A 24,176-nucleotide genomic window follows, 5' to 3' on the forward strand; every position below is an offset into this window, starting at 1 on the left:
AAGAACGAGTGAGTGACCTAGAAGACAAGTTGATAGCAAAGAGGGAAACTGAGGAAAAAAGAGACAAACAATTAAAAGACCATGAAGATAGATTAAGGGAAATAAACGACAGCCTGAGGAAGAAAAACCTACGTTTAATTGGGGTTCCCGAGGGCGCCGAAAGGGACAGAGGGCCAGAATATGTATTTGAACAAATTCTAGCTGAAAACTTTCCTAATCTGGGAAGGGAAACAGGCATTCAGATCCAGGAAATAGAGAGATCCCCCCCTAAAATCAATAAAAACCGTTCAACACCTCGTCATTTAATTGTGAAGCTTGCAAATTCCAAAGATAAGGAGAAGATCCTTAAAGCAGCAAGAGACAAGAAATCCCTGACTTTTATGGGGAGGAGTATTAGGGTAACAGCAGACCTCTCCACAGAGACCTGGCAGGCCAGAAAGGGCTGGCAGGATATATTCAGGGTCCTAAATGAGAAGAACATGCAACCAAGAATACTTTATCCAGCAAGGCTCTCATTCAAAATGGAAGGAGAGATAAAGAGCTTCCAAGACAAGCAGCAACTAAAAGAATATGTGACCTCCAAACCAGCTCTGCAAGAAATTTTAAGGGGGACTCTTAAAATTCCCCTTTAAGAAGAAGTTCAGTGGAACAGTCCACAAAAACAAAGACTGAATAGATATCATGATGACACTAAACTCCTATCTCTCAATAGTAACTCTGAATGTGAACGGGCTTAATGACCCCATCAAAAGGCGCAGGGTTTCAGACTGGATAAAAAAGCAGGACCCATCTATTTGCTGTCTACAAGAGACTCATTTTAGACAGAAGGACACCTACAGCCTGAAAATAAAAGGTTGGAGAACCATTTACCATTCGAATGGTCCTCAAAAGAAAGCAGGAGTAGCCATCCTTATATCAGATAAACTAAAATTTACCCCACAGACTGTAGTGAGAGATGAAGAGGGACACTATATCATACTTAAAGGATCTATTCAACAAGAGGACTTAACAATCCTCAATATATATGCTCCGAATGTGGGAGCTGCCAAATATATACATCAATTATTAACCAAAGTGAAGAAATACTTAGATAATAATACACTTATACTTGGTGACTTCAATCTAGCTCTTTCTATACTCGATAGGTCTTCTAAGCAAAACATCTCCAAAGAAACGAGAGCTTTAAATGATACACTGGACCAGATGGATTTCACAGATATCTACAGAACTTTACATCCAAACTCAACTGAATACACATTCTTCTCAAGCGCACATGGAACTTTCTCCAGAATAGACCACATATTGGGTCACAAATCGGGTCTGAACCGATACCAAAAGATTGGGATTGTCCCCTGCATATTCTCGGACCATAATGCCTTGAAATTAGAACTAAATCACAACAAGAAGTTTGGAAGGACCTCAAACACATGGAGGTTAAGGACCATCCTGCTAAAAGATAAAAGGGTCAACCAGGAAATTAAGGAAGAATTAAAAAGATTCATGGAAACTAATGAGAATGAAGATACAACCGTTCAAAATCTTTGGGATGCAGCAAAAGCAGTCCTAAGGGGGAAATACATCGCAATACAAGCATCCATTCAAAAACTGGAAAGAACTCAAATACAAAAGCTAACCTTACACATAAAGGAGCTAGAGAAAAAACAGCAAATAGATCCTACACCCAAGAGAAGAAGGGAGTTAATAAAGATTCGAGCAGAACTCAACGAAATCGAGACCAGAAGAACTGTGGAACAGATCAACAGAACCAGGAGTTGGTTCTTTGAAAGAATTAATAAGATAGATAAACCATTAGCCAGCCTTATTAAAAAGAAGAGAGAGAAGACTCAAATTAATAAAATCATGAATGAGAAAGGAGAGATCACTACCAACACCAAGGAAATACAAACGATTTTAAAAACATATTATGAACAGCTATACGCCAATAAATTAGGCAATCTAGAAGAAATGGACGCATTCCTGGAAAGCCACAAACTACCAAAACTGGAACAGGAAGAAATAGAAAACCTGAACAGGCCAATAACCAGGGAGGAAATTGAAACAGTCATCAAAAACCTCCCAAGACACAAGAGTCCAGGGCCAGATGGCTTCCCAGGAGAATTTTATCAAACGTTTAAAGAAGAAATCATACCTATTCTCCTAAAGCTGTTTGGAAAGATAGAAAGAGATGGAGTACTTCCAAATTCGTTCTATGAAGCCAGCATCACCTTAATTCCAAAGCCAGACAAAGACCCCGCCAAAAAGGAGAATTACAGACCAATATCCCTGATGAACATGGATGCAAAAATTCTCAACAAGATACTGGCCAATAGGATCCAACAGTACATTAAGAAAATTATTCACCATGACCAAGTAGGATTTATCCCTGGGACACAAGGCTGGTTCAACACCCGTAAAACAATCAATGTGATTCATCATATCAGCAAGAGAAAAACCAAGAACCATATGATCCTCTCATTGGATGCAGAGAAAGCATTTGACAAAATACAGCATCCATTCCTGATTAAAACTCTTCAGAGTGTAGGGATAGAGGGAACATTCCTCGACATCTTAAAAGCCATCTATGAAAAGCCCACAGCAAATATCATTCTCAATGGGGAAGCACTGGGAGCCTTTCCCCTAAGATCAGGAACAAGACAGGGATGTCCACTCTCACCACTGCTATTCAACATAGTACTGGAAGTCCTAGCCTCAGCAATCAGACAACAAAAAGACATTAAAGGCATTCAAATTGGCAAAGAAGAAGTCAAACTCTCTCTCTTCGCCGATGACATGATACTCTACATAGAAAACCCAAAAGTCTCCACCCCAAGATTGCTAGAACTCATACAGCAATTCGGTAGCGTGGCAGGATACAAAATCAATGCCCAGAAGTCAGTGGCATTTCTATACACTAACAATGAGACTGAAGAAAGAGAAATTAAGGAGTCAATCCCATTTACAATTGCACCCAAAAGCATAAGATACCTAGGAATAAACCTCACCAAAGATGTAAAGGATCTATACCCTCAAAACTATAGAACACTTCTGAAAGAAATTGAGGAAGACACAAAGAGATGGAAAAATATTCCATGCTCATGGATTGGCAGAATTAATATTGTGAAAATGTCAATGTTACCCAGGGCAATATACACGTTTAATGTAATCCCTATCAAAATACCATGGACTTTCTTCAGAGAGTTAGAACAAATTATTTTAAGATTTGTGTGGAATCAGAAAAGACCCCGAATAGCCAGGGGAATTTTAAAAAAGAAAACCATATCTGGGGGCATCACAATGCCAGATTTCAGGTTGTACTACAAAGCTGTGGTCATCAAGACAGTGTGGTACTGGCACAAAAACAGACACATAGATCAGTGGAACAGAATAGAGAATCCAGAAGTGGACCCTGAACTTTATGGGCAACTAATATTCGATAAAGGAGGAAAGACTATCCATTGGAAGAAAGACAGTCTCTTCAATAAATGGTGCTGGGAAAATTGGACATCCACATGCAGAAGAATGAAACTAGACCACTCTCTTTCACCATACACAAAGATAAACTCAAAATGGATGAAAGATCTAAATGTGAGACAAGATTCCATCAAAATCCTAGAGAAGAACACAGGCAACACCCTTTTTGAACTCGGCCATAGTAACTTCTTGCAAGATACATCCACAAAGGCAAAAGAAACAAAAGCAAAAATGAACTATTGGGACTTCATCAAGATAAGAAGCTTTTGCACAGCAAAGGATACAGTCAACAAAACTCAAAGACAACCTACAGAATGGGAGAAGATATTTGCAAATGACATATCAGATAAAGGGCTAGTTTCCAAGATCTATAAAGAACTTATTAAACTCAACACCAAAGAAACAAACAATCCAATCATGAAATGGGCAAAAGACATGAACAGAAATCTCACAGAGGAAGACATAGACATGGCCAACACGCACATGAGAAAATGCTCTGCATCACTTGCCATCAGGGAAATACAAATCAAAACTACAATGAGATACCACCTCACACCAGTGAGAATGGGGAAAATTAACAAGGCAGGAAACAACAAATGTTGGAGAGGATGCGGAGAAAAGGGAACCCTCCTACACTGTTGGTGGGAATGTGAACTGGTGCAGCCACTCTGGAAAACTGTGTGGAGGTTCCTCAAACAGTTAAAAATATACCTGCCCTACGACCCAGCAATTGCACTGTTGGGGATTTACCCCAAAGATACAAATGCAATGAAACGCCGGGACACCTGCACCCCGATGTTTCTAGCAGCAATGGCCACTATAGCCAAACTGTGGAAGGAGCCTCGGTGTCCAACGAAAGATGAATGGATAAAGAAGATGTGGTTTATGTATACAATGGAATATTACTCAGCTATTAGAAATGACAAATACCCACCATTTGCTTCAACGTGGATGGAACTGGAGGGTATTATGCTGAGTGAAGTAAGTCAGTCGGAGAAGGACAAACATTATATGTTCTCATTCATTTGGGGAATATAAATAATAGTGAAAGGGAAAATAAGGGAAGGGAGAAGAAATGTGTGGGAAATATCAGAAAGGGAGACAGAACGTAAAGACTGCTAACTCTGGGAAACGAACTAGGGGTGGTAGAAGGGGAGGAGGGCGGGGGGTGGGAGTGAATGGGTGACGGGCACTGGGTGTTATTCTGTATGTTAGTAAATTGAACACCAATAAAAAAAAAATGAATATCTAAAAAAAAAAATAAAAAAAAAAAAAAAAGAAATATCAGACATTTAAAAAAACTTAGATGTGGGAAAGACTTTTCTGTCTATGATACAAACTGAGAAGCCATAAAAGTAAAATTGATTGTCTTTGTAAAAGTAAATTTGCATGACAAAAACTGCAATGAAAAGTCAGAGTTCAACTAGGAAGAATATTTGGCAATTCATTGCAAATTAGAGTAAGGTCTAATTTCCCAGTAGGCAAATAACTCTTTCAAATCAATTTTAAAAATTTGAGAGTTCATAAAAACGTAGGTAAAGAGTACAGATATAGTTCACAGAAAAGGTGACATTTAAACATAAGAATATGAAAATACAAAAGGGAATTCATAGGAAAGATACAAAATTAAGCACCACTGAGAGATTTTTCTCCTGTCAGATTGGCGTAGATGAATGATTCTCAATTCTAGGTTGACATTGTAGTCCCCTAGAAATATAAAAAAAAAAAATTACGACAGTTTCTGGGTCAATTACTCTCTTGTATATGTCAGTGTTGTATCTTAAAAGATACCTAGACAATTGTTATATCTTAAAAGATACCTAGACAATCCTAACATGCAACTAAGGTTTAGAACCCCAGGCATGGATTTAAAAGCTTGGTAACTTACTTTGCTGATAGAATAAAGGGAAAAAGTAGTCTCTCATGAGTTGCTGTTGTATTATGTGTAAATTTATCTAATTCTCTTGAGGGAGATTGATGATATTTCCAAATTTACAAATGCATGCTTATCCTTTGACCTCGTATCCTTCTAAGTATTTTCTTATATATGCACAAGGATAATTTTGTACAAGATTACTCATTGTACATTATTTGTGTTATTTGTAAAGTAAAAAAACTGGAAATAGTCTAAATGACCATTGATAGGTAACTACTTAAACACCTTGTAATAGCCCATTCAATGGAGTACTGTCTGCCAAAGAAAGCACAAGGAAGTTCTTTGTGTACTGATAGAGAATGATTTCTAAAACATATTAAATGAAAAAATAGGGTGCAGAAATCTATATCATGCTGCCATTTGTATAAGAAGAAAAAAGATGCATTTTATTTGCTAAGGAAAGTATAAGATATTATTGCAAAGATATACTAGAAGTTGCTATTGGCATTTGCCTCTGAGAAGAGAAGCTAGGTGACTAGGCGCAGGGTTGGGTGGGAGACTTGTAAATTGCACAAGTAGTTAGTGATAGAGCTGGAATTTTGAATCTTGGTTTCCAAAATGATGTGTTTCCTTCCCTCCCTCTTCTTCAAAGAACCTTATACAAAGGCTTTTAAAATTCTGAAGCACTCTTTACTTTCCATTAGTCAGATATATCTCATGTAATTCACAAATATCATATATTGCAGTGTTTTCTTTAGGGTAGTACTGTGTGATATTTATTTGAATTGTTCCTTGTCCTTTTATTTCTTTAAAGCTCACTCAACACTAGTGGTCTTCTGCCAACTTACTCAGTTTGCCCATAATTGCATTAATTTTTTAGAGGAAGGTATTGGGGAAAACAGTTTTTTTGTCTTTTATAGAAACATTAATTTTTTTTATTTTTTTTTAAGGTTTCCATGGGTGAACTACCAAGATGGCAATCTCAACATTTCGATTCCAGTGTTTAGTATTCATGGCAATCATGATGATCCCACAGGGGTAATTATAGGGTTCTTACAGTTTGTTGTCACTTTAGTTTAAAGCATTCCTGTCCTTCCCAGAAATTTTTAGTCAAATTGAGTCAGAAAGTCAAATTGACTTTGAATCATTCATATAAGCTTTTATACTGCTTTTTAGATAATTTTTAAAAATCTGGGAATAGTAATTGGTATGTGAGGTATGCTTTTATTTCATTAGTGCTGAGATTGACAATAAGTAACCAGGAATAAGAATAAATACCCAACATTTGTATAAAGCTTTATAGTTTACCTGGTGTTTTTGTGTCTCTTATCTCAAAATCTTACCTGTAGGAAATGATTTCTCATCAACAGTTTTAAATAGAAATTAGATCATCTTATTGCCTATATGATATGGAAATAATAATTGAGGTTCTACACTTAAAATAGCTTTTTGTTTTATCTGATCATTAATGCCATAAATCACTAGTATCTAGTTTTTTCCCCCCATGGTTTAAGAGATCTATTTACTATTACAAAGCACTTATTTCAGGGCTGGCCTTTATTTTATTTCTTTTTTTTAAGTAGGCTCCATGCCCAGCATGGAGCCCAGTGCAGGACTTGAACTCATGACTCTGAGATCGAGACCTGAGCTGAAATCAAGAGTGGGACACTTAACCAGCTGAGCCACCCAGGCACCCTTGGTTTTTATTTTTGGTGGTCAAGACACCATAAGTTTTGATGAAATGTTAACTTTGAATTTAGCATGTGGTTCCAAATTATTGTAGGTCATTTGTAATTGAAGAAAGGTAACAAATACTTTCACTGTTTTAATTTTGTTCTGGGAAGATACTATCCTAATCTATGTAAGTAGTATATGGAATATGCTTTAATAGGTAATAATATGATACGGGATTACTTATTTTTAGATATATATTAATATTCTTTGAAAATATTTTACATAGGCAGATGCACTCTGCGCCCTGGATGTTTTAAGTTGTGCTGGATTTGTAAATCACTTTGGACGTTCAATGTCTGTGGAGAAGATAGACATCAGTCCAGTTTTACTCCAAAAAGGAAGCACAAAAATTGCTCTATATGGCTTAGGTAAGATTTTTTTATTTTATACTGTTTATGTTAATAAATAGTTGCTTACGAGCAACTGAAATCAAATTCTGGAATTAACTTTTTGTTATTTGGGATAAAGTGAAGCAAATCTAATTATTCCTGATGAGTGACTGTAAAATATGATAGAAGGTTTTGGTTGAAATTTTTTAGTATTTAATAAGGACCATTAGCCCTTAATACTTCCTTTAATGGCAGTTTTGATTAAAAAAAATTTCCTTTAGTGTCTGTTGTTGATTTTTTTTTTTCTTTTAGACTCTGGTATAGAATCTTGAATGTTTAGAATCATAGAGTAGAAAAACTGCATTTTGGTATCTTGGAAGTCTTTGAAATACCTGAAGCTTCACTGTCCAGTATAGTAACTACCAGCCTCATGTACATAGTGAGCACTTGAAATGTGGCTTGAAATGAGGAATTGAGATATGCTGTATATATAAGATCACAGCAGATTTCAAAGACTTAGAAAAAAATGTAAAATACCTTATTAATATATTTGGTTAAATAAAATAAAATTAATTTTACCTGTTTCTTTTTGGTTGTTTTATTGTAGTTACTAGAAAATTTAAAATTTGGCCTGCATTAGTGGCTCATGTTATATTTTTGTTAGACATGGTAGGCCAGAGCTGTCATCTGTAATGCTTGGAATATTTGCTTTATCAACTTGTCTATCTTCAACTTATCTGGTATCCAATAGGTGAAAACCTATTTGCTAGGCTTGATTCTGTATGAACAACAACAACAACAAAAAAAAATCAAATAATATTTTCAGAGTGTATTCTGACTATTTGTTGAGTTTTCCTTTGATTAAGTTCAGCTTGATACTTTGTCTTACGAATTTCATAGCCTTAAAAAAATTTCATAGCCTTACTATTTTTATTGTGTATAATTATAAAAATTATATTCCATATTAAATCAACCTTAAAGTGCCCTGAGAGAAATTAGGAAAAAATTTCACACTGTAGCCTTAACCTAGTTTTTATATTTTTTGAAAGATTTTAGTATAGTAGAAACCTTAGAAGACTTTATTTACTTCATTCAAGTCTCTCTGATATGTTTTTAAAAGAAGAATTATGGGTTTTATTTAAATACTTCTCTAGGGAATTTAGTCTTTGTCCAGTTTTCATTATTTCTAAAAAGTAGAAAAGCATCATGGTTATCTATATTTTAGAGATCAGGAAAATGAGATCAAAGTGTTATGTCTGATTTCTCAAGTGATAGAGCAAGAAGTGGAATATACTTTTTCAAAGTTGGTAACAGGTATTTTAGTCACTGCAACATTAGGGATCATATCTGCAGAAAATGGGTGATCTTCCCACTTTCAGACTAAGACAGATCCCAGGTGGCTGCTGGAGCATCACTCAGTCATCTGTTTTCTCCCAAACTCTCATTTCATCCTCTTCTGTTCTTAACTGGACTCCACCTCTTCCCTACACCCTCACTCCAAACCTCTTTACAGTTAGCAAATTCCCTCATACCGTGTTTCCTCTCTGTATGTTGTTTCTATTCTCCGACCTACAGGGAAACTGACTGGTCCCTAAGGCTCTGTGTCCCATGAACTTTTCTCAGGCTTCTTACAGACTTTAGGGCAGGGGGTGCGGGTGAGGAATCACTGATCCTTCTTTTTCCTGCTTTCTTTTTCCTTTCCAGTCTACAAACACCCTGCCCCCTGGAAGCTGCCCCTCACATTTTTCACTTGTCTACCCTCAGATTTTGTCAGTGTTCTTAAGGCTTCAACACGAAAGTCGATCAGCCTTCTGCTGCCTTGGACTTTGTATGCCTTGACTTTTTTGTTTCTGGTGTATATGTTCTGCATTCCACCATCTGTTCCATTGGTTATACTTTGGAAATTCTCTTTAAAAAAGTAGACTTTTTCTGGTTTTTAGCTTTTGCATTGTTGGTTTTTTCTTCCAAGGCCTTCTCTAATGACTGCATAAAGTAGTAACTTTCCCCCCACTGATATTGCCATCTTAGCATCCTTTTTCCCTTTTATACTATTTAAAAGTATAATTTGTAGTTTTAGTTGTTTTTGTTGGCCTTCTCCACTAGACTAAGATCTTTTGGGGTATAGGAAGAATCACTTAAAAGTCATTATATTATTAAAAAGCATAATATCTTTATTTAAAAACAATATATAAGAATATTTTTAAGTATTTTATTTTTTATCTTATCCTTTTTAATATCTCTTATAACGTATATTAGATCGAAAATATGTATAATAAATAAAGGGGTAGTGAAAAACCATATGGTTGAAAATTTTAATAAGAATTTAAGCGTAGAAAATTTTAATTTTTATTCCACATTTTCCAGATTTCAAAGGTATGTATGCCTGACATGAGAAACATTTTTTAATACAAGTATCTTCTCAGCAGCTGTCATGTAAGAACCTGGAACATATTCATTTGAAAAAATGATTCCAGATTTCAAATAGATCTCTAGTAAAAAAGTGAAGTACTTAGAGAAGCACATAAGTTAGAAGCAAAACATTCATTTTTAAACCAAGTAAGAAACCAGTTTTAAAATAATGTGTGTTTCAGGGTCCATTCCAGATGAGAGGCTCTATCGAATGTTTGTCAATAAAAAAGTAACAATGTTGAGACCAAAAGAAGATGAGAACTCTTGGTTTAACTTATTTGTGATTCATCAGAACAGGTAAAAGTATTTTTTGGGGAAAAAAAAATTTTTTTTTTGAATTTTTGAGTCAAGTATTGAGGTTCCTCAATCTATTTTCAGGCTTCCATATTTCTATAAATGTTCCTTAGTCTTTGAAAGTTGTCAGTGCAGGACCATGCAAAACTTACATGTGCTTTGTGTGACTGCATTTTGAAATTGTTTCCAATAAATTCATATCTCTAAAGTATATTTATGACCTATGCATAAGATACAAGAATAACCATAAAATTGAATACTCAACAAAGAAGTAGAACATTACCAGTACATTACCTGTGTCTTTTCTTGACCCCATTTCTTTACACATACCCCAGAGGGGAGCACTATTTTTAATATGTATATAATCAAATTGCTTTTCTTTATTGTTTAATCATGTACGTATCCATCATGAGTATTTTATTTAGTTTTGGTTTAACTAGAACTCTGTTGTATATTTTTCAGCTAGCTTATTATGTTCCTCATTACATTACTAAGATTCATCCATTTCGATGCTTAAAAGCATAATTAATTTTCACTGATATGTACAAACTTTTTCTTGTATTGGTGAATATTTTGTGTTATTTTCAGTGTCTTGCTTTTTTTAAACATTTTTGTTATGAATATCCTGGTGCATATGTGCAGGTGTTTTTCTAGAATATATTAGATATAGCTAGATCCGCTGTCTTTTGTTGGTATCTTGAAGAAGTTTGGTCTATTGGTTGGATGCAGGATTGATTCAAAGGAAGGTAGACTTGATGCAAGATGTATTATGTGATAACCACAGTTAAAGTGTAAAACGATGGTGATGAAAATGGTGTGGAAGGGACAAACCCAAGAAGTTACAAGGAAGAATCCAAAGGGCCTGATTATATGATTTATTACTTATTGAACAGATACTTATTGAATGCAGAATCGCTGGTACTTCAACCCACTAAACATTGAGTGAAAAGAAGGCTTTACAAGGCAGCCTTCTGTTGCCTTATGTATACTCTCAAACTGAGTTTTAAAGGAGGAGCAGACTCAGGTTTTTTTTTTTTTTTTTTTTTTTAATTTATTTATTTATTATAGTCACAGAGAGAGAGAGAGGCAGAGACACAGGCAGAGGGAGAAGCAGGCTCCATGCACCGGGAGCCCGATGTGGGACTCGATCCCGGGTCTCCAGGATCGCGCCCTGGGCCAAAGGCAGGCGCCAAACCGCTGCGCCACCCAAGGTTCCCCAGACTCAGGTTTTAATAAGTGCAGTCTCCTTATAACTTTGCACCACTGGAGTTTGTCCTTCTCTTGTTTAGGTCTTCCCAGTTCTGCTGCACTTTCTACTTTCCCAAAGTAGGAAAAAGTCAGAAGGAAAAACCCTAAGTGATTCCAAGAACTTAAATCAGAATGAGAGGTGGAATGGCAACATTGGGAATGGAAGCTGGTAGTATGATGTTGATAATGGCTAGTTGCTGGTGATGTTAAACATTGATCATTTGATTAAGGTGGTATATGCTAGATTTCTCCAGAGTCAAGGTCCCATTTTCCATTTTGTAATTACTATTTTGGGAAAATACTCTGATACTAAATGAATGTACCGTTTCACCTTAAAATTTTGCCTGCTAATTTTAGCCTCCTTCGGTGGATCTTATTTCCAGCAATGAATACTATGGTGTTACAGTTACTATTTTTTATTTCCCTCATTCATTCTGCATTTATTAATTGAAATTCTTCTGTAAGGAAGATTTGTCCCTTCTCTCATCTATTCATTTATGTTGTTATGGACTCAAGGATATTTTATCCTTTGAGTTATAATCCAGTACTGTCAATTTTTGTTTTTTGCTGTTTTTTTGCTGTTGCTCAAATTGTTCCAGTTTTGACCATTAAGAGTTCTTTCGTATTAGCTTCTGTGTCCTTTCAGCATGCCCTCTTCTTATTTATTTATTTTAAAGGTTTTATTTTTTTATTCATGAGATACACAGAGGGAGGCAGATACATAGGCAGAGGGAGAAGCAGGCTCTCTGCAGGGAGCCCAGTGTGGAGCTCGATCCGACTCTGGGATCGACTCCGGGATCACGACCTGAGCCAAAGGCAGATGCTCAACCACTTGAGCCACCCAGGCGTCCCCTTATTTATTTACTTTTGATCATGTCCTTCACTTTCTGGTACCACAAGATGCTCCAGGCTCATCTTGTTTTTTTCTGCCCTTGCCCTGGAATCAACCTTTTTCCAAGGAGTCCTGATTGCCTTTATTGGAGAACAGTATTTAGAAACCCAGATACACCCATTAGATGTGTTTAATTGCCACCAGGACTCTTGTAGCCCTCACTGATAAGAGTTAAGGAAATAAGTGTATGTATCTGAAACCATGCATATTCATCTGTATTTGTTAAAAACACATGCAAGCATGAGTTTATACTTAATTCTAATCCAGCCCTACAGGGTTCATTTTTGTCTTTCCATTGTATTTGGGAGTTCTTTCTCTAAAAGTTAAAAACCTGGATTATAATATCTATAAGATATTTACTTAATATTTTTCAATCTTGGTTGACATACTAGGTAATTTCAAAATTGCTGACCTGTACCCTTGTGAGAAACAAATTTGCCAACTAATATATAGTGTTTATATAGTGATTTTGGTCGTTAGCCTTGCTGTATCAAGTCAGAACACCACCTCTAGAATTACTTAGGCCAGCTCCTTTTTCCTCTAGTCCCTTCAACGTGATTTTCCAGTTTTTTTGTAATATGGTTAGGCTCATTTGTAACCCTCTGTATTCTTACATACTTTTTTATTGCTCTCATGGACTTATAAAAAAATAGGGTTTGTCCCAGTGAATGACAGTTCATGAGCCTTTTTACATTTTATTTTATTTCCCATATGTATCTGTATATGGGCCAGTTTCTTTCCCTGGCTGAAGAACAAAGTAGACCCTGAAGCAGAAGAGCACCTTGTCATACAAAAATATTTCCAGAGGGATATTTTGATCAACTTGTGAGTCACAAATGAGGTTCAGCCTACCAGCATAATCTTCCCTCTTCCATGAAAGAGTTGGTGGTCTATGAAAGCACAATTGCATCCTGTAGTTTTCGAGTTATTCTGTGCTTCTTCAGTAACTGTGATAATGTCATAACCTAGATAGGTATTTTTTACATAAAAACATCCCTAGATCCACAAGCCTGCTGCTTCTCTGATTTCGCTTCCAGCTCTTCCCTGCATTCGTCCTGCTCAGCCACACTCCTCTCCTTGCCGTCCTTGAACTCACTGACTATATTCTCCCTTCAACACTTCTGCCATCTCTCTGCTCTAGGACTGCCGGACTCAGCCCTCTGCTAGGACTTTCTTCCCTTGCAGGCTTGATCCCTCCTGGCAGTTCTCCGCTCGTGTGTCACCTAGCAGAGCAGCCTGTCCTGGCCACCCTGAGCACAGTAGCATTCCCATTTCTGTATCACTTTTCCCTTGATTTTTCTTTATAGCACTTCCCACTACTTGACAGATTATATATGCATACGTGTGCACATATGTGTGCATAACGTAGAATTGCTTATTCCCCCACTGGACTTTATCCCCTAATGTGTCTTTGGTATCTAGAAGAGGCCTGGGACACCTGGCACATAGTAGACATGTGGTGAATATTTGTTGAATGAATGAATATTGATTTGCCTTAAGCGAATGCTAGGTTGAAGTATTTCAACACTTTTACTTAAATTCCCAGGGAGAAAGTGAATATCCGGGAAAACCTCCTTCTTGTCCTTTCTCATTTTGGGTTTTCGTGTATCTTTTAATGATAACAGCTGATCTAGGTATAAAACCAGAGTTTGCAAATCTTCATACAGTATTTTATGTAATATTGAAAAACTCATCTCTTATGTAAGACTGAAATTCTTACTCCCATTATTATCAGTAAACAAAACATGCTAAAAAATGACAGGACATCTTTAGAGATTTGTTTTTATTCTACAAAGTTTAGACTTAACTCACTTTCATTTTCTGACATATGTATATATGTATGTATATAATCAGACTGTATATATATTAGATATATATGAATCCAACTAATTTATATGTTTTTCGCTATTGATAGAGCTCATGCTGCCGCTTCTCTGATTTTGCTTCTAGCTCTTCCCTGCATTCATTCTGCTCAGCCATACTGTTGATGGAGCTTATGCTTTTCTGATTTTCCCTCTGTAAAGCCTTTTGTGGTCTGTCTCTCAGTGTAGAATTGACCACTTTCTCTTCTGTGGCTCCTATCTGTCTGTGTCCTGCAAGTTTATAAACCGTTGGAGGATTATATCACTTTTTGAGGTATTATCTTTGCATCCCTCATCTCTTGAATAGTTTCTGGCACATGGAAGAGGTGTCATAAGGCTTTAAAGAATGGAAAAAGAAAGATCTGTATTGCTTTACTTAGTATGAAGTGTTTGTATACCTCTGGATATTTATATTTATTTTTAAAAATCTTGATACAGGAGTAAACATGGAAATACTAACTTCATTCCAGAACAATTTTTGGATGACTTCATTGATCTTGTTATCTGGGGCCATGAACATGAGTGTAAAATAGCTCCAACCAAAAATGAACAACAACTCTTTTATGTATCCCAACCTGGAAGTTCAGTGGTTACTTCTCTTTCCCCAGGAGAAGCTGTAAAGAAGTAAGTGTTATATTTTCCAAATCAGTTAAAATAAAAAAATTACGTACTATAATACTTTAATCATCCAACAGGTTCAAGATACTGATGGTTTTGTATTTGATAGATTACTTTATGAAGATTATTTGATGTAATCTTTAACTATTTTCCCAGATCTTAAGCCATCTTCAAAGGAGAGCATTCCAGTGGTGTTAATAATTTTGCTGCTTATATGGCATGTTGAGGGCCAACATTTTTACTGATTAAATTTCAAGTTAGAGTGCTATGGATGATGATTAATTTCACAGAAGTCCATTTATAAACAAATTCATCCAATGCCATCTAATTGAGATTTTTCTGGTTATAAATGCATTATAGCATATCTCTTTTCTTTTAATTCTTTAGGAGAATTATATGATAAAGTAATTGATGCTGATGAAGCCCAGTTTTTTTTTTAAGATTTTATTTATTCATGAGAGACAGAGAGGCAGAGAGAGAAGCAGGCTTCATGCAGGGAGCCTGACGTGGGACTTGAGCCCAGGTCTCCAGGATCAGGCGCTGGGCTGAAAGCGGCGCTAAACTGCTGAGCCACCTGGACTGCCCCAAGCTCAATTTTTTTTTTTTAATTTCATTCATTTATTCATGAGAGACACAGATAGAGAGAGAGGTAGAGACACAGGCAGAGGGAGAAGCAGGCTCCATGCAGGGTGCCTGATATGGGACTCTATCCCGGGTCTCCAGGACCATGACCTGGGCCAAAGGCAGTGCTAAACCGCTGAGCCACCCAGGCTGCCCCCAATTTTTATAATGGATTTCACCTTTTGAATCCACTCAGATTTTAACTTTTGTGATGATAATAATAGATTTAGGCTATGGTAGTAGGATGTAGATTTGTATGTTATTTTTCAGAGTTGTGCTTATTCATTTCACAGATGTGTGTATATGTACCTACTCACAGGGAATATGTGTATGTGTAATAGTCTGTACTATACATACTACTGTCATAGCCCTGGTAACATTGATCATGCCTATAGTATGCCTGTCTTCGCTTACTGAAGTGTGTAGTTCAGACGGGGAGGAATGAGTCAATTTTATTCTGGGGCAGAAGAATGTTTAACATATTTTTTCAATTTGATGTGATACAACATCAAATTGTTAAACAAATTTTTAAGAGTATGATTTTGTAAAGAAATATTTTGTAGAAAGTTAGAAATATGATAGTCTTGGTGTGCACATTTCCAGAGAGCATTTACAGTGTGACTAGGACTTTCATTTCCCCCCTCATTTCAGACACGTCGGTTTGCTGCGTATCAAAGGAAGGAAAATGAATATGCAGAAAATCCCTCTTAACACAGTTCGGCAGTTTTTCATGGAGGATGTTGTTCTGGCTGACCATCCAGAGATTTTTAACCCAGATAATCCCAAAGTAACCCAGGCCATTCAGAGCTTCTGTTTGGAGAAGGTGATTCCTCTATATAAGAGCTGATGAGATCTGCTTTAGCTGAGAGATGATTGCCGATGAATTAAATACTTCCATAGAGTAGAAGTCTTTGTGTTTATTACCGTCTCAGGAAGCCCACAAGGAAGCACTGTTGTTCCATGAATGAATTTAACTGTATCAAAGACCTTTTTTTTTTTTTTTTTTAAGTCTTGGAGGTGGAAGAATGTTAAATGTAGAAGGAACTTTGTGTAATTAAGGCCCCCCTTCCATTCCTCCTCCTCAAAAACCTACAAGTCATCTTTTCTTTTTTTTGTGTTCTGATTTGATAATTTGTTCATTTTATTTATGAAAGCAGTCAGTGGCTTTGATTGGGGAATGGGAGGATACTATGGAGGATGAGGAAAGCCTTAGCATCTCTAATAATCTCCATTAAGCACCTCTTTCACCCTGAAAACTACCCCAAATGAATTCTGTAAATGTGTTTGCTGTGTGCCTTGTAGCTTCAGCATAAGTACCAGACCTCACCTTCCATGCGGATTTGCCACTCCTGAACCTCTGAGAAATTCTAGAGCTGTTGCAGAAGGTGTATGAATGCACTTAATAATATGTAAATTGACAGCTTAATAACAGTTGCTTACAATTATTGTAATTCTTACAGTTATCATTGTGATATTCATTGATTGCTTATATAGTCTGGGCATTGTTGACAGCATTTTGCATTTAATCCACTCAACAGTGCTGTAGGTAGGTAGGTAGGTAGGTAGATAGAGTCTATCGTCTGCACTTTATAGAAAGAACACAGCCTTCCTGACAACATGTAACTCAGTTAACTGACAAGTTGAAGAGTATGCTGGTTTCAAGAGGATTAGATCCAAAAATTCACATTAAGACCGCGGTTTCTGACTGTTCCTGTTTAGCCTCTATGATACCTGTTCTCCAGCTTCCCTGGAGACGCTGAGTTCTGTTGGACCGAGATCATGTATATGTCCCCAGGAGGTGGAAAATGGATGGATTGGTCAGGCCTATGTCAGGTCTCTCAGCCTTGACACACTGACGTTTTAGGCTGGTTCATTCTTTGTTGTGGGAGGTCGCATTGTAGGATTTCAGCAATAATCTCTTTGACCTCTACCCGCTAGATGCCAGTAGTATCTTTCCCCTAAGTCATGACAGTATTTTTATTTTGAGATTAAAGAAATGCTTGAAAATGCTGAACGAGAACGTCTGGGAAATTCTCAACAGCCAGAGAAGCCTCTTATACGACTGCGAGTAAGTCTGATTTAGATAAATGAAACATTATGGGTTTTCAGAAGATAGTACTATATGGTTTACATAATTTTTTTCTTTAATTAGAGTGTATACAGTAATAAGAGCAATCACCATCTAGCACCAGAAATAATAAAGCTGTCAGGATTTGATTTAATCATAGTTTAATTCTGAGAAGTTTTGATTTTTTTCTAATGTTTTTCATTTTCTAAGTAGTCTGTTGTTCTATTTAAGAAGTTGGCCAAAATCTCTAAGTGCATCTTTTACCCTCTCTCTCCCCTCACTCCCTGTGGCCTCCCTGCAGTTCTCCACTCTTACCAACCTCACATCGGGGCAATGAAGCCTTGCAATGAGGTGCACCCTGATATCTGGGGTGGTGAGAAACCAGCATTCTTCATTCCACTCATCCTCCTCTGCTTGTTCTTTTCTTTGTTTTCCAACACATCCTCCTAACCTACTATATACAATGTATTTATTTTGGTTATTGTGTGTTTCAACTACAAAACTGTAAGCTCCATGAAAGCATGGAACCTTGTGAATTTTGTTAACTAATGTATCCAAAGATCTCAGAACAGATCTGGCATATAGCAAGTCTTGATAAATGTGTTGAAATAATGATGTGTTTGAGAATATTAAAAAACACAATTGAAGTGCTTCCTATACCTGTCAAACCACTTGTTTCCATCATCATATAAAAAAAGTAACAGACCTCTTTCAAACCCCTCAAAATACATAGTCCTTACTGCTCATTTAACATTCTGTCCCTCAGTCCACTATAATCAAGGCTCTGACCCCACCATCTCAGGTGGAAAAGATGACCCTCACTTTTCAAAGCCAATAGCTTGTTTTCATCTGACTGAATCACTCTTTGATACTTGTTTTCTTCCAAGCTGTGTTTGACCCATCCTCTCTTTTAGCCCTCTTTTTCAGGCTAGGCTTGTGACTTTAAGAACCACCTATAGAGTGATGATCCCCACATCTTTATCTCTGGCTTAGACTTTGTTGAGGTCCAAGAGCCTCTTGGTACTTAAGGAATAATCAAAACAGCAGCACTGACATCACTTGGGAAACTTTTTTTTTTTTTTAAACAATTAGTGTTTTTATTTTTATTTATGTATTTACTTTTAGAGGAGAGGGAGAGAAGGAGAAGCAGAGGGCAGAGGGAAAAGGAGAATCCCAATTAGGCTCCATGCCCAGTGGAGAGCCCAATCAGGGCTCAATCTCACAACCCTGAGATCATGACCTGAGCCACAATCACAAGTCAGAAGCTTAACCAACTGAGCCACCCAGGTGCCCCTCACCTGGGAAATTTTTTAAAATGCAGAATCTCAGGTCCTACCTCAGACCCACAGAATTGTATTCAATAGGATCCTGAAGAGATTTGTATGCACATTAAAATTTGAGAAACACTGGGATATACTGTGAGTAGATAAAAAGTAGATTCTAGAGCCCAAATGCCCGGGTTTGATTCTGGCTCTGCCCACTACTGGCTGCATGAACTTGAGTAGCCGGATCTTGGGTCCCTTGGTTTGTACCTCATAGATTTACAAGATCAAAATGAATTAAATACTACTTGTTGTGCTGTAAGTAGTCTGGCCCTATCTATCCCATTGTCACTGCTGAGGTTGAGCTCTGATTTTCTCTTATCTAGCCTGTAAATGCATCTTCCTTACTGCCTCTGCTTTTAGTTTCTCACTGCCCCCCACAGCCCATTCCCACTAATGCCAAAACACAATCTTGTATGTCTTTCTTGCTGAAAATGACTTAAGGATCCCCTAGTGCTAATAGGAACAAGTCTAAACTCTTGCATAGCATTCGAGTGTTTACATGACCTAGTCAAAACTGAAACTGACTTCCTTGGCCTCTGCTTCCTTTTTCTGCCAGAACCTTCTAAGTTCCAGCTATGTTAGACTAAAAGTTACTATTCCCTGGGTCCAGTGGAGTTTATTTTACTCTTCCATACGTTTGCCCATGCTGATTCTGCTGTGTGGAATGTGCTTCTCTTCTATAGCATCTCCTTCAAGAGTCTTTCATGACCCTCCCCTTTGGAATCAGCACTTCTACCTTTGTGCCCTCCATTTGCTGTGTATGTACTTCTTAAGCACCATTCTCATTCTGCTTGTACTTATATTTAAACGTTTGTCCTCCCAGTCAGCTTGTGAATTTCTTGACAACCAAAATTATACTTTGTTATGGCTGTATCCCTGGCCCTTAGCAGAATGCCTAGGACATTGTAGACTCTTCAGTGAAGTTTGCTTAGTGAACAAGTTTTGTGACTCTTAGCAGCAGAAAATCACAAATCAAGCTAAGCTTGAGTATCATTGATAAAATGTCTGAAGAGTTTTGGGGAGACCCAGTAGCTTGAGCATTTAGCATTTCTGTTTTATAAAGTGATCGCTATAGAGATGTCATACATAGTTGCTTTGGGAGAACCACATAGTTCCCTTTATCTGGGTAGAGAGCCCATGTTTCTCATCTATGTTTGCCTGATAACGTTAGAACTAAGCAAAGTTGAATAGAAAATTGTCATTCTTTTTTTCCTAAACAGTGAATTATTAAATCATTCATGAATCAAAAGAACAGATATTTTCATTAGTAATTGTCCAAAAGTACATTGTATCAACTAGGGGATCCTCATTAATTTTATGATTCAGTAAACAAATAACTTTGACATTTGTTCTGCTTCCTGGGGGACACAGTGATTATAAAACAGGAGATCTTGAATTTATGGGGCTCATGTGGAATGGAGGTGTGAGGAGAGACATAAATAGGTAACCAGTAAATGAACAAGATGCCAGCTAGTGGTCAGTATGATAAATACTGTAAATTGGGTACAGGCTAGGGAATAGTTTGGATAGGCCAGTGATGTGCAGTACAATGCTGGTTCCCAGAGCCTGTTTTTAGAACAGCTAGTTTAGGGAAATGATATCTCTTGGGGGGAAAATGTAGTATGCATTTCTCTTTGTATGTAGGCATTTCTTATACAGTCTTTGTATGACTGTAAATTTCTTAACTTAGAGCCTGCCTTGATGAGAGGGACTGTGACTTCTAAATAGAGTCTGTGTTTTAAAGGTAATCATTTCTCAAAGGTGACATATTGGATTCTTTTCCTGCATGGATTTTCCCAGCATTTCTTTCTTAGTTTGAAAGTATATCCCTAAAATGATAGACCCATTAACTAATGCATCTAGGGCAGGCATTTTGTTTTAGTGGAGAATTTTCTTTCTTTTAAAAGTTTAAATATTTATGTTTAGCAATTTCACCTCCTTTCCAGATGGTACTCTCCTGGTGCCTAGGCTCTTACTATCATAGGGAGATGTACTCATTCAGACCTTGTGGTAATTCTTGTTGTATCTTGGGTCCATTAAGCAAAGTGTCTTGTGTAAGCTCATAAACCTTTGAAGCTTTATTTTCTCAGTAGAATAAAACATATAACACCATCATGATCTTAAACATATATTGTAGAACATTAATTTATTTAATTTAAAAGTATTGAGCATAAACATAAATAACGAAAATTGGTAAACTGTTGTTTCTAGACCTTCATAGCTTATTTTGTATTTCCAGGTGGACTATAGTGGAGGTTTTGAGCCTTTCAGTGTTCTTCGCTTTAGCCAGAAATTTGTGGATCGGGTAGCTAATCCAAAAGATGTTATCCATTTTTTCAGGCATAGAGAACAAAAGGAGAAGACGGGTAAGCTAATTATTTTCACGAATTAAAAAAATGCTTTGTACAGGGTTTATAAAAAAATCAGTCTTCAGTAAAAGAAGTAGCAAATAATGAAAATATTTTTATATGATTATTTCTAATATCTTAGACTGGCAGTGGAATAATTAAATCTCATCTTCTAAAAATTAGTAATCATTTTTAAACCTGTGGATATCAATAAATAAAGGGGATACTTTCTCTGCAGATGCAGTTTTTTAAAACAGTGCTGCTTAGTAACAGTGCACACAGACTTAAGAGATTTATTGCTCCAGATATATATTATTGACTATACATTATTAATGTTCAGAGAATATACTTGAATTTTGCATCAGGTATTTCAACTTTCAGGTATACATGGTTTAGAAAGACTCCAGTCTTTTAGAATAAGAGGTGTCTCATAGTTTGATGTTTCTGATGATCAGATAATTAATTTCTAATTAAATTTCATAAAAAACTAATTGCCCATATTTTAATGCCTTTATAAAAATAGGTCATCCAGCTGAAATAGTGCTTCTTCCTAAGAAATATTGATCATGTGAAATATAGTCTCTTTAAAGCTTTTGAGTCAGAATTTATAGACAAAAATATGGCCCTTATTTATAGGTAAAGCTATTTAGGTTTTTATTAACGGAGATTTAGTGAGCTTCAATTTTCAATGTCAGATTGTGACCAAATTCTGTATGTTGTTATTCGTTCAGATATATAAATGGAACTCATAAAATACTGTTTTAGGAAAACATCCTTATCAGATAATTATTTTTTTATCCTGTGAATTTTAACTAGTTACTTATTGATAGTGGTTTACTTTAATTATCTATCCTTATCAATCCCTTGAGATTTTATGGGTGAAGAATTCATAATAATACATAAAATAAAACTAGTACATTGTTACTTGAGTTTCATCCATAGTTTTATTCTAATGATTCCTTTTTGGTCTAAACATAAATTGCTAAGTGGAAATAATAGCCTTTTTGTGTATTTTATTGAAAACTTTTTTTTTTTTTTTGGCCAGTTCTGCTCCTTAACAGTGTGACACTGTATAAATAACATAAGCTCTCTGATGTTTGATTTCCTTGTCTGTGAAATCAGAATAATGACTGAGCCTGCCTCATAGAATCATAGTGAGGATTAGATGATATGATGTGTGTGAATAGTCTAAATATAGTATCCAGCATAGTAAAATGTAGTGATTATATTTATGAAGCTGTATTAATTCTACTGTCTTAAAATTTAGAAAAGATTTCCTTTCACTTACCTTCAACACTTTGCAAGAGGCACACTAAACTTTGTTCCTCTCTAACCTCTAGGCTGTGGTACTTATTTTTCTTTTTCCAGTTTTATTTAATGAATCTGGTTACTTAGTGAATCTTATTCATTCTCCAAGTCTTGGTTCAGATGATGGTAATCTTATTCATTCTAAAAGTCTGATTCAAATGATAGGTACATTTGATATCTGCACATTATTTTCAACCTTCTCTGAGAAGAATTAGGTTATTTCTTCTCTGTGTCATACTCTATTCTTACCTCTCGTAGTACTTCCCACCTTTTTTTTTTTTTATTTTTTTTATTTCCCACCTTTATCATAATCATTTGTTCTTATGGGCGGGGATGTCTTTTCACCATTTTGTTTTCATGGCCAGGTCCAACATTTGCTGGACAGTTAATATTTGTTTGCCTGACAAAGGTTATCAGCAGAGTAGGTCCTGGACCCTATGCTCTTAGCTTCCTACCCAGTATTCTTTGTATTCTTTACTATTTTTGAGACAGCTCTCCTGCTTAGGAATGCAGCAAAAGTGCTGTAAGCATACATCCAATTTGTCTCAGAATATTAGAAAGATGCATACATAAGGGCTGAGATTTAATTAAGTGAATAATTTCTGCAGTTTCATCAAGTATATTCTTTTTTATTTTTTTAAAGATTTTATTTATTTATTCATGAGAGACAGAGACAGAGAGAGGGAGAGGCAGAGACACAGGCAGAGGGAGAAGCAGGCTCCACGCAGGGAGCCCTACGTGGGACTTGATCCCAGGTCTCCAGAATCACACCCTAGGCTGAAGGCAGCGCTAAGTCGCTGAGCCACCCGGGCTGCCCTCATCAAGTACATTCTTAAGTGAAATTGGCTTACTTTGTTTTGAACTGTGTAGTGAGTGTTGTAGAGTTCCAAGATACTGCTTTGACTCTTAATAAGAACTGGTGATTTTACCAGCAATTGCTTTTGTATTATCAGGGCAAATGGCACTGTAGTGAAACAGATAAATAGCATCTTGGTGTCGTTATAAAACAAGTTTTGTCCCTGAACAGCCCCTGAAATGGTCTTGGAGATCAGAGGTCTGAAGATTACCCTGTGAGAATAGCCTATAGGAGACATAAGAGTTGGAGATAGGAAAAGAAATAATACATTTTGAGGAAAAGACTATGGCTATTAGCAAAAATGCCATGTTTTTGCCTCAAAATTTACCATGATAAGCTAGCTGATCATTAATAAAGTTTGGCCATACCTCCTCTACTGAGCCAAACCTGCCTTAAGTTTGGGCACTTTAACACTGTCACAGAAGCTACTATTTTCCACGGACTTCTTTTTTTAGGAGAAGAGATCAACTTTGGGAAGCTCATTACAAAACCTTCAGAAGGAACAACCCTAAGAGTAGAAGACCTTGTAAAACAGTATTTTCAAACTGCAGAAAAGGTAATTTTTAAATTATAGCCTACATGTTGAATAATGGCTACAGTAAGATAATAGACTTTAATTTAGGATATGTATAATTGGCACTTCAAACAAAAGGAAACTCACGATGTTTCCATTAACTAAGTGAGACAACAGTTAATTACACTCACTTCTGGTTACTCTATATCAAGAAAAATTAGTGCTTAATTGATCGTGTTATTATTATTGTGGCTATTATTGTTGATGTTATTCTTTTTCTTTTTCTCTCTACTGCATGTTTCTGAATCCAGGATTTACCTCTCTTACATCTGCGTGTAATTTCAGAACTACTTTATTAAGACAGCCATAAGATGGTGAAGCTACTTTTATTGTCATGAGTTTA

General features: G+C 36.4%; 1 protein-coding gene across 4 annotated transcripts in view; it reads left to right on the forward strand.

The window, feature by feature from the left end:
* The window catches only part of MRE11 (MRE11 homolog, double strand break repair nuclease), an 80,144-nt gene that overhangs the window by 13,053 nt on the left and 42,915 nt on the right, over positions 1-24,176 (forward strand). For all 4 annotated transcript variants that reach the window (XM_038568292.1, XM_038568290.1, XM_038568291.1 and 1 more), the window contains 8 exons: positions 6,298-6,385; positions 7,308-7,449; positions 10,002-10,116; positions 14,554-14,739; positions 16,006-16,177; positions 17,342-17,422; positions 20,987-21,113; positions 23,715-23,815. In XM_038568292.1, the coding sequence (XP_038424220.1) occupies positions 6,298-6,385; positions 7,308-7,449; positions 10,002-10,116; positions 14,554-14,739; positions 16,006-16,177; positions 17,342-17,422; positions 20,987-21,113; positions 23,715-23,815 (1,012 nt within the window). The remainder of the gene's footprint in view (positions 1-6,297; positions 6,386-7,307; positions 7,450-10,001; positions 10,117-14,553; positions 14,740-16,005; positions 16,178-17,341; positions 17,423-20,986; positions 21,114-23,714; positions 23,816-24,176) is intronic.

Source organism: Canis lupus, chromosome 21 (assembly GCF_011100685.1).
Source record: "Canis lupus familiaris isolate Mischka breed German Shepherd chromosome 21, alternate assembly UU_Cfam_GSD_1.0, whole genome shotgun sequence".
Lineage (NCBI taxonomy): Eukaryota > Metazoa > Chordata > Mammalia > Carnivora > Canidae > Canis > Canis lupus.